This window comes from Diadema setosum, chromosome 3 (assembly GCF_964275005.1).
Source record: "Diadema setosum chromosome 3, eeDiaSeto1, whole genome shotgun sequence".
NCBI lineage: Eukaryota > Metazoa > Echinodermata > Echinoidea > Diadematoida > Diadematidae > Diadema > Diadema setosum.
The window spans coordinates 8,093,535-8,103,225 of record NC_092687.1 but is presented as its reverse complement, the minus strand read 5'-3'; the positions used below and the strand labels follow the sequence as shown (position 1 = coordinate 8,103,225).

Below are 9,691 nucleotides of genomic sequence, written 5' to 3'. Positions count from 1 at the left end.
CCTTTAAGCGAAAGGATGGCTATTAAAAATTAGTATTCAATATCTTCGATTACTATTGTCTAATCAAAAGCAGTTTCGCTTATTGTAAAGTTTATTAACCTTTCGATTTCCTTTTAGGAATTGCAGCTGGAGAGATGTTTGTAATTTTCTTTCGAGACGTGGGTGCGATTGTGCCTAGTGTGCCATGAACGTAATCGCACAAAAATCAAACACAAATTATACACGATATTTTGAACAAAGAATGACAAAAGGGCATTCTAATGCATCAGTCCTTTAATTCAATGCAAGGAATATAACAATAAAAAAAAAATCCGTATAAAGATAACACTTATAAAAGAAAAATAACGGTACTGATCACAAATGCCTGAATAAAGAACAATACATGTCTAAATGTGATTATAGTCTTTACGGATCAATTACGAAGTCATGCAATTATAGATTATCAGTCAAAATAAAACTTTAAAGTTTGTGTACTAAGCATTCCAATAACCGAAAAACTGAAAAATAGGAAGTTGTTTATTCATTTCTACTCTATTTCTAAATTTGCCGTAATGGACTGGGTGGTTCTTATTTTGAGGTATCAGTACATAACATTTGCAAAAACTCCGCCCATAACATTAACAATAACCTCTGCAAAAAAAAAAAAGAACAAAGATAGTATTAAGGTAAGAACATAAGAATATTCCTTGCTATACAAAACGTGAGGTGTAATTGCACTTTTTTTTTTTAGCTCTATCCATGAACTTTATTTGATATGTCTTAAAATGGAGCTTAACCCGTTCTGTGAGCGGACTATATATATACGTATATAATATATATATATATATATATATATATATATATATATATAGTATATATATATATATATATATATATATATATATGAAGAGTTTGTTTGCAAAAACCGATAAGTTCATATTTGCCAAATGGAGATATTTGCGATTAAAGGTCAAGAAAAATAAATAGAATAATAAGAAAATGTTTGCTTCTTTTGACCATAACTTCAAAAATGTACCTTTTATTGTAGTGACCGATATATCATTTAAAAGGTATTATTTTGTACTTTATGACATATACCGTACTTCAAAATCTTCAAAAATGGACTTATCGGTTTTTGCAAACTCTTCATATATATATATATATATATATATATATATATATATATATATATATACAATATGGCCGCGCATTTCAAAACCAAGAAAAGGTTGCAAGCACTCATTTTGTGTGAGGACTGAAAATAGGTGAAATGGGTCAGCTAATATATAGCCTATATTCAATTGTTCATATTTTCTGAAAGAGCAAGTCCTCTCGTACATTTTGCTAAGGTTTGGGGTCATAAAACCATCTGAAAACTCTGTTCTTTGCATTTTTTTAACCTTTGTTTGTTTGTTTTTAGAAACCTTCTCTTCACTTTCAAATCTAATAACTTTTGACTGGATGATGCTATTGCTTAGAAATTAGAATTCCTCATGGACAGAATGTCTTAATAGAGCATGCCCAATTTCAGCTCAGTCTGATAATCCCTTCATTGTTGTTGCTCCGGTGGCTTACATCATGTTTTTTTTTTTCTTCCATTCACCGTACAGTTAGCACGACTTGGTAAAGATTAAGTGCTTAAATAGACATTGTACTTTAGAGCCTCTTTTCTCAGTTCACACTTTTTACTTTACGGGTACGTGCTTTCTTTCCAATATTTGGATAGGTTAGGAGAGTCCACTTAAATTGAGTTATACATCATTCTAAAGTTTAAGGTTTGCTCTTTCAGAATCTGCTCTTATCTATATCCCCATGTCTGGCGACTTTTTGTTGGTTTTTGATGCAGGGTCAAATATATTATGCAGGGCATAATATATATATATATATGTATATATATATATATATATATATATATATATATATATATATACATATATGTGTGTGTGTGTGTGTTTGTGTGCTTGTAGGTGTGTGTATGTTCGAGTGTGTGTGTAAAGATGTGTACATTTATAACTTCAGTATTTCACAGCAAAATGTTCATAGATTAACAGCGCTTCTTAATTCGTCGTCAATCTTCCTTTTTCGCCACCTGACGAAACCAAAGCACAGAAGCAGCATCAACGACGCCCCCAACATCCCCGCCTCCACCCAGAAGACTACGGCGAAGGAGCCGGTGACGTCAACGATCTTGCCTGGATGTTGACCAATAAGAGAAAAAGAAGAAATTGCCATCGGATGATAACTGATGTCCTGATACCGTGTCGTCGAGAAATATTCTCTGGAAAAGACGTTTATGAGATGTCAATATATGCAAAGGAAAATAGATAAATAAACCCTTTCATTTGTGTGTTGACGCAATTTCGAAACGATTTAAATGATGATTAAATTGAGGACATAAAACACTAACTAAATGAATACAAATGAACTGTAATGACAAACGTGTATAAAATATAACACACAATTATACACAAATATATACCATAAATAATAAAAGATGGGGGGGGGGGGGTCCACCACCGATCATATTCCATGATGAAAGGGAGGGGGGAAATATTGTGTTGTTTTCATTTGTTCAATGGAATACGAATTCCACGGTGAACAAAAAGGAGAGGTGAAGACTCAACAGTGGTTGTCTTTGTCATTGAATGTTACCTTGTGTGTGTGCAATTGATCTCTCACTTATAATTGCAACCGTGCATCTCAAAACCAACTAAATGGCGCACCTCTTACGTGAAGACTCCAAAAGAAGAAACGAGTCAACCAAGTCATGTTGAGTTTTTCATATTCCCTGAAAGAACCATTTTTCGTCCACATGTGAGGTCATAAAAGGAACTGGAAAATATGCCTTCACAGTTTTCTACAACATTTTTATTATTATTATTATCATACTACTATCATTGTTGTTTAGTACTGTGATCAGGTTTGTATGTCTTAAAGGTCTCTTTCATTATTTTCTTAAAAATCCTTTGCACACCCTTTATTTTCATCTCTAATAACTTTTGAAAGGAGAGTGCTGGTTGAAAGCTGGAGCGTTGAAAGCTGGTATTAATCATGGACAGAGCATGCCCAGTTTTATTATGATCTGATGATTCCTTCGTTATTATTTCTATGGTGGTTTACATCCTGCTCTGTTGTTTGGTTTTTGTTGTTGTTGCCTCATGCATAGTACGGCTACCACGGTTTCGTAAAGATTAAGCACTTGAATAGACCATGTACTTCAGAGTCTCTTTTCTCAATTAATACTTTTCTAGAGTGTGTGCTTTCTTTCCAGTATTTAGATTATAGGTTGGGAGAGTTCATTTGAATGGAATCATACATCTTTTTAAAGCTTAGAGACCGCTCTCTCAATATTTGTCCTTAACTAAAATTCCATGTCTGGCGACTTTTAGTTTTTAGTTTTGTAATGCAGGGTCATTAGTTGTGAAAATACCAACTGGGGCAAACTACTCACCAAGTAGAAGACCCCCCGTTAATCCCCCGAGGCCGCAGCTGCACAGACTGTATGTCATCATAGCGGGAAAGTTCTTTTCGGAGATTACCCTGGACAGAACCGCGTAAAAGGCGGGAAAAGTTCCTGCTATTCCAAACCCCACGACGAATGATAACATCATTAACTGGTAGTAGTAATACCCCAGTGGGTACAGGACTAAACCGCAGATGGCTATAACTTCGCACGCAGCCATAAGAGTGAGACCGCTGTTTGGCAAACAGAGCAGAGTTGCAGTGCACAGAGATCGCATCACGATGCCACCCAGACCCGTTACTACGGGTAAGAAAGAGGCCAAGTTCGGATCCACGCCTGCTGAAAGTGCCAGTGAGACCTGGTACATGTACCATCCTACGTAGGTGATATCGGCAAGGAACTTGCTGGGCAGAAGCAGGGCACTTACAAGCCGCTCCTCGCGCAAGGCCGGTACATCAAGTGCCTGCGATATAAACCCGAAAATCCGGAGGAGAACGTTGTAAGGCGACACTGTTCTGTTTTCCTGGAGTGCAGCGGACGGCGTTCTTTCTACCTCTACCGGCGCATCTTTAGACTCAGCGTCCTGCAAGCAGGGTGCTGTCTCAAGGAATTCGACCTTGTCTGCGTTGTCGCATTCGATTGTTTCATGTTTTCTCGAGTCCGTCATCTGCTTGGTCCCATGCGTACGTTTAGGCGCTGGCGTCTTGAAGATGAGCCCTATAGGTACGAAGTGGAGAAGCAAGCCGCCGAAAAGGAGAATGGACGTGCGGAGACCCCACGTCTGGTAGATTTTGGCCGTCAGCATTGGCATGCACATTCCTCCCACAAATGACCCCATCAACGTAAAGGTCTTCATGGAAGCGAACCTGTCGCCGCAGTACTCGCGTAACGCAATAGAACCCCGCTGAATTACTGCTGAAGCAAACAGCCCTGGCGTGTCAAACGAGAATAATCATATTATGAACAGTTTGTGTTTGTTTGTTTTTAATTCATGGTAACAATAATCAGACACTGAGAAAGACTGTAAAATCATCGATTAGCGATGCTATGATTTGGAACTGCAACCGATTACAATCTCAAACTTGAGATCTCATTTGATTCACACAAACTGCATTCCGCAGGATCGTGCACAATGTGTATCATAACGTTCATAACTTATAAATGCATAGGAGTCTAATTTTCTTAGAACATTTGGCTTTCAAGTTTACATTTGGCTTTCAAGTTTACAATTGGAGGAGGTAGGGATACAGGTCATGTTGTATTTGCATATGGGGCAGATATGGCTGGCATTTCATTTTTCTTTCAGAACAATCATTATCTTTCCATTTGAAACATCAAACATGTCTTATTGCGCTAACCACAAAGTTTGTATATTTAGTAAATGACCTCGCTTTGGAAGTTTTGCAAATGATCTTGATAGACACGCTGTATATTTTGCTAGTAATTGGGCTTCATCTATTAGTACTAATGAAGCATAAATGTTCGGTAACAATATAGTCTGGGTGCCAGAGGCTGAACCTTGTTTTACCGTCCACCCAATGTTTTTTTATGGTTCTACCCTATTTCGGGGGTGCTGAATCCGAATCTGGATGATGCAACTCTTGCATCCTTGAGGATTTTGAGATATTCAAGATGGCCGCCAAAATGGCCGCCCGAACTGGAAATTCCCACGTATTTCCTTCTAAATGGTGAGATATTGAAAACAATTCATGGTTTTACCCTATTTCGAGGGTGCTGAATCCGAATCTGGATGATGCAACTCTTGCATCCTTCAGGGTTTTGAGATATTCAAGATGGCCGCCAAAATGGCCGCCAAAACCGAAAATTCCCACGTATTTCCTTCTAAATGGTGTGAAATTGAAAACAATTGATAATTCTATCCTATTTGGAAGGTGCTGAATCCGAATATGGATGATGCAACTCATGCATCCATGAAGTTTTTGAGATATTCAAGATGGCCGCCAAAATGGCCGCGCCAATTAAAACCGGAAATTCCCATGTATTTCCTTCTAAATGGTGAGAAATTGAAAACAATTGATGGTTTTACCCTATTTCGAGGGTGCTGAATCCGAAACTGGATGATGCAACTCTTGCATCTACGAAGTTTTTGAGATATTCAAGATGGCCGCCAAAATGGCCGCTAATTAAAACCGGAAATTCCCACGTATTTCCTTCTAAATGGTGAGATATGGAAAACAATTGATGGTTTTGCCCTATTTCGAGGGTGCTGAATCCGAATCTGGATGATGCAACTCTTGCATCCATGAAGTTTTCGAGATATTCAAGATGGCCGCCAAAATGGCCGCCAATCAAAGCCGGAATTTCCCACGTATTTCCTTCTAAATGGTGAGATATGGAAAACAATTGATGGTTTTACCCTATTTCGAGGATGCTGAATCCGAATCTGGATGATGCAACTCTTGCTTCCTTGAGGATTTTGAGATGTTCAACATGGCCGCCGAATTGGCCGCCAAAACCGAAAATTCCCTTGTATTTCCTTCTAAATGGTGAGAAATTGAAAACAATTGATGGTTTTGCCCTATTTCGAGGGTGCTGAATGAGAATCTGGATGATGCAACTCCTGCATTGTTGAAGATTTTGAGATATTCAATATGGCCGCCAGAATGGCCACCCAAAACGGAAGTTCCCATATATTGAAAGCCAATGGTGGTTTTTATCTTATTTTGAGTGTGCTGAATCCGAAGCTCAGGATACAACTTTTGCATCCTTAAGGGTTTTGAGATGATAAAGATGGTCGCCAAAAATGACCGCCAAAAACGGAAATTCATATGGAGACCCCCTATTTCTTCTAAATGGTGTAAAATATAAAACAGTTGGTGGTTTTACACTATTTTGAGTTTGCTGAATTTGAAGCTCCAGGATACAGCTCTTGCTTCCTTGAGGGTTTTGAGATAATAAAGATGGCCGCCAGAATGGCCCCTAAATGGCCGTTAAAAATGAAACTTTCCAGGTAAGCCCTCTGTTACCTTCTAAATGGTGTGAAATCGAAAACAATTGGCGGTTTTACTCTATTTCGAGTGTGCTGAGTCCGAACCTGGTTGATGCAACTTTCGTATTCTTTTTAAGGGTTTTTGAGATGTCCAAGATGACCGCCAATATAACTGTCAAAAATTGGAAAATTTTAGACCCTATTCAGCACCCTCGAAACTTGGTTGTTGAAATTCATCCATTCTTTAGGGTTTTTAGACGACCAAGATGACAGCCAAAGTAAGTGGCAGAATTCCAATGTTAATATATTTTTTCTTAATGGTAAAAGTTTTAAAATAAATTGATGGTCTTACCCTATGACGAGGGTGCTGAAGGTCTTTGAAGGTTGTGGGACATCTAAAATGTCCTGTATGAACGGAAACTCCTTAACATTTTCTTATACTTAAATTATTACCTTCCATGTTATCGTTTGTTTTTTTACTCAATTTTTTTTTCGCGTTACCTGTGATATGACCGTCCCCTCGTGTGTGTTTGTAATATATTATATATACGTATACATATTATACATATACACATATATAATGTTACATCATAATTGAAAAAAAAAAATGAAGCATAGCTATAAAAATGTCCCACTCGTGTCTTCAACAATGTCATCAGGACCATCAATATAAGCCAAATAACCAATTTGAGTGTTCATGGATGAAGAGATTAAAACTGCTCATGGATTAAGACAGGTAATATTGGGTAATTTCAGTACACTTCTCTACATCACTATCACAATATGATATGTTTTCCATATTTCACCATTAAGAAGGAAATTCGTGGGAAATTCCGGTTTTATTTGGCGGCCATTTTGGCGGCCATCTTGAATATCTCAAAAACTTCATGGATGCAAGAGTTGCATCATCCAGATTCGGATTCAGCACCCTCGAAATAGGGCAAAACCATCAATTGTTTTCCATATCTCACCATTTAGAAGGAAATACGTGGGAATTCCCGTTTTTGATTGGCGGCCATTTTGGCGGCCATCTTTAATATCTCAAAAACTTCATGGATGCAAGAGTTGATCATCCAGATTCGGATTCAGCACCCTCGAAATAGGGCAAAACCATCAATTGTTTTCCATATCTCACCATTTAGAAGGAAATACGTGGGAATTCCCGTTTTTGATTGGCGGCCATTTTGGCGGCCATCTTGAATATCTCAAAAACTTCATGGATGCAAGAGTTGATCATCCAGATTCGGATTCAGCACCCTCGAAATAGGGCAAAACCATCAATTGTTTTCCATATCTCACCATTTAGAAGGAAATACGTGGGAATTCCCGTTTTTGATTGGCGGCCATTTTGGCGGCCATCTTGAATATCTCAAAAACTTCATGGATGCAAGAGTTGCATCATCCAGTTTCGGATTCAGCACCCTCGAAATAGGGCAAAACCATCAATTGTTTTCCATATCTCACCATTTAGAAGGAAATACGTGGGAATTCCCGTTTTTGATTGGCGGCCATTTTGGCGGCCATCTTGAATATCTCAAAAACTTCATGGATGCAAGAGTTGCATCATCCAGTTTCGGATTCAGCACCCTCGAAATAAGGTAAAACCATCAATTATTTTCAATTTCTCACCATTTAGAAGGAAATACATAGGAATTTCTGGTTTTAATTGGTGCGGCCATTTTGGCGGCCATCTTGAATATCTCAAAAACTTCATGGATGCATGAGTTGCATCATCCATATTCGGATTCAGCACCTTCCAAATAGGATAAAAATATCAATTATTTTCAATTTCACACCATTTAGAAGGAAATACGTGGGAATTTCCGGTTTTGGCGGCCATTTTGGCGGCCATCTTGAATATCTCAAAACCCTGAAGGATGCAAGAGTTGCATCATCCAGATTCGGATTCAGCACCCTCGAAATAGGGTAAAACCGTCAATTGTTTTCAATCTATCACCATTTAGAAGGAAATACGTGGGAATTTCCAGTTCGGGCGGCCATTTTGGCGGCCATCTTGAATATCTCAAAACCCTCAAGGATGCAAGAGTTGCATCATCCAGATTCCGATTCAGCACCCCCGAAATAGGGTAAAACCATCAAAAAACATTGGGTTGACGGTAAAACAAGGTTAGGCCCAAAAAGTCACTTTGGCACCCAGACTAATACACCTGAGTTTTCCGTCGTCTTTACTCGACTTTCTCTCATATCAAAGTAAACGGGTGGTTTAAAATTCGGAACATCTTGCCGTTATAATTAAAGCAGAAATCTATAGAGAATCTAGAAATATGACAAGTTTGATATCTACGGAAAGCTAAGAACCTAGTTAACAAAACTGGATATCTTTTAGACGATGTAACTTTACCCCCCAAACTGTTTTTGAGATTGAAAAAACACCCAATTTCCATGACCACGTAGCTCCGTTCGCTACAAGAAACATCGGATTTGAGCGACGTCACCTAATGTGTATAAGCTGCTTTGCCGTACGGCTATATGAGACCCGCTCTGGGAAAACCCGAAACTTCTCGGCAAATGTGATTTCGCGCTACAGCCCGGAAAAGGTCCAAAAATGACCTACCTCAGGGACCAACTGACATTTTGGTATCACGTTGTAGGGGAAATTTTCTAGTTTCTGATTGATATCAACAACATTTCGAAATACAACCTACAAAATGTGACATTTTGAAGAGAAAAGTGGGATGTCAATCTCAAATGTTGGCCAAAATTTTACGTCTAAAGACCAAATCGCCTTCGCTTACGGCGAAAATGACTGTTCTTTTGGCAATCATGTCTTAGATATTCTGTGTTGAACCCTGACACATTTGGTACCTACAGAAAGCTCTACCTCTGCTTATTCCAAATATGGTCATGGCATGATGTCATGCTACTCACTTTCATTCATAAATTCGTCTGAAACATGCATAAGTTTATGCAAATCGTCTCCCAGACGCGTAAACAGCCTTGTTGCTTACCAAGACACGTGATCGAAATACGTGTTCACGATTGGTCAACTGCGCCGAGGACCCCCTTGTTTACAAGCAACCTACGTGTTATACTATGGGGATCGCTGCAGCAGCGGTGCATGCTTGCATGCAACACTTGTATCGTGACTGCTGCTCAGCACGGAAATGTTGCAGTTTCCCGCTTTCTTAGACTGTTTTTTTTTTTTTTTTTAGCAAGTTGAGGTAGAAATTAGAATTTAAACCGACACACAAGAGAAAAAGAAGGTCACATTTATCTAACAAAGCTTCATCATGCCATTTCGAAGAAGAATCAAGCTGAAATCAAGGCATCAAGGAATA

At 38.5% G+C, this 9,691-nt stretch overlaps 1 protein-coding gene across 1 annotated transcript; it reads right to left on the bottom strand.

Moving 5' to 3' along the window:
- Positions 1 to 1,951: 1,951 nt before the first annotated feature.
- LOC140226712 (uncharacterized) lies at positions 1,952 to 4,280 on the bottom strand. Its single transcript, XM_072307151.1, has 2 exons — positions 3,431 to 4,280; positions 1,952 to 2,171 (listed from the first exon to the last, which is right to left on the bottom strand). The coding sequence occupies exons 1-2, from the start codon at positions 4,278 to 4,280 to the stop codon at positions 2,017 to 2,019; spliced, it is 1,005 nt and encodes a 334-aa protein (XP_072163252.1). The 3' UTR covers positions 1,952 to 2,016.
- Between the last annotated feature and the right edge of the window lie 5,411 nt (positions 4,281 to 9,691).